The following is a 1,650-nucleotide window of genomic DNA, read 5'->3' on the forward strand; positions in this document are numbered from 1 at the left end:
GTAAAAAGTCTTCAGGCAGATTGAATCCCATCCAGAAATGCAGCTTTACATATTGATTACAAATACCCTTGCTGAATGTATACCAGACATAGATGATATATTCTTACCCAATTATAAAACAATTACCCCCACGGCTTTGGGCCAAAAGATTGGATATTTGAGACTCTGAAATGATCACCCTGTAAACGACCGTAATGTGAGTAATTAAAAATAGATTATTATTGGGCTCGGACGGCAGGGGGCGCGCATCCGGCGCACCTCGGCCAGCTCGGCACCTTTGGGGGCCTGTGCGGCCCGGTGTGACTGGAAGGAAAATGGAGCAAGACGCCTAGCCTGAGGGGTAGCTCTTACCCCTCTGACCGAGGTCCTGCCGCTTTCGCCGCTAGGAACCTCCTTCTTCTCCGGATCTAGTGCGTTCGAGCGCCCCGGCGGCCTGGGCCCGGCGAGTGGAATGGTCGCCGAGGCCCAGGGCGTCGGGCTTCCGCGCGCCCCGTGACGGGAACTAGGAAGCCTCGAGGGACGGCTCCCTCACCCACCCCGCCGACTCCAGGCGCGGCAAACCCCAATTAGTGAGCAGCAGCTGTATTCACTGGCTGTTTGAGAGAGAGAGAGCCTGTGGTCACCGAGCTGTAGCATTTTCTGCTGATCCAGGCAAATGTGCAATACCAACATGTCTGTGTCTACTGATGGTGCTGTAAGCACCTCACAGATTCCAGCTTCGGAACAAGAGACCCTGGTTAGACCAAAGCCATTGCTTTTGAAGTTGTTGAAGTCTGTTGGTGCACAGAAGGACACCTATACTATGAAAGAGGACTTATTGGGCATCCATGGATCCCAGGTTAAGAACTTCTGCAGTAGAGATACATGAGTACAGTGTACTGATCTTTCTGGGATAGAGGTTATATTTTATCTTGGCCAGTATATTATGACTAAACGATTATATGATGAGAAACAACAGCATATTGTGTATTGTTCAAATGATCTTCTAGGGGATTTGTTTGGAGTGCCAAGCTTCTCTGTGAAAGAGCACAGGAAAATATATACAATGATTTATAGAAACTTGGTGGTAGTCAATCAGCAGGAACCATCAGATTCAGGCACATCTGTGAGTGAAAACAGGTGTCACCTTGAAGGTGGGAGTGTTCAAAAGGACCTTGTGCAAGAGCTACAGGAAGAGAAACCTTCATCTTCAGATTTGGTTTCTAGACCGTCTACCTCATCTAGAAGGAGAGCAGTTAGTGAGACAGAAGAAAATTCAGATGAATTACCTGGTGAACGACAAAGAAAGCGCCACAAATCTGATAATATTTCCCTTTCCTTTGATGAAAGCCTTGCTCTGTGTGTAATAAGGGAGATATGTTGTGAAAGAAGCAGTAGCAGTGAATCGACAGGGACTCCGTCAAATCCGGTAATCCTCTCATTTTAAATAAAACAGGACTCTCTTATTTTTAAAGTCTAGTTCTGGCAGTCCTAATAAGCATCCAGATAGAATGCACATGTATGATATGTGATGGCTGCTTGATTGCTGCTATACACTTGGTAAAATTTTCTTTCAAATGAAACTGTATAGATCTTCCCCACTCCCAACCCCGGGTTTGGGGAGAAGGGTGGAAGATAATGGAGTTGCACTGGAGTGTGCTGGTAAAATTA

At 46.7% G+C, this 1,650-nt stretch overlaps 1 protein-coding gene across 1 annotated transcript; it reads left to right on the forward strand.

The window, feature by feature from the left end:
- The first annotated feature begins 233 nt into the window (after positions 1–233).
- Positions 234–1,427, forward strand: LOC133075236 (E3 ubiquitin-protein ligase Mdm2-like). Its single transcript, XM_061169357.1, has 2 exons — positions 234–838; positions 899–1,427. The coding sequence occupies exons 1-2, from the start codon at positions 656–658 to the stop codon at positions 1,424–1,426; spliced, it is 711 nt and encodes a 236-aa protein (XP_061025340.1). The 5' UTR covers positions 234–655; the 3' UTR covers position 1,427.
- Positions 1,428–1,650: the final 223 nt, after the last annotated feature.

Source organism: Eubalaena glacialis, chromosome 15 (assembly GCF_028564815.1).
Source record: "Eubalaena glacialis isolate mEubGla1 chromosome 15, mEubGla1.1.hap2.+ XY, whole genome shotgun sequence".
NCBI classification, from domain to species: Eukaryota; Metazoa; Chordata; class Mammalia; order Artiodactyla; family Balaenidae; genus Eubalaena; species Eubalaena glacialis.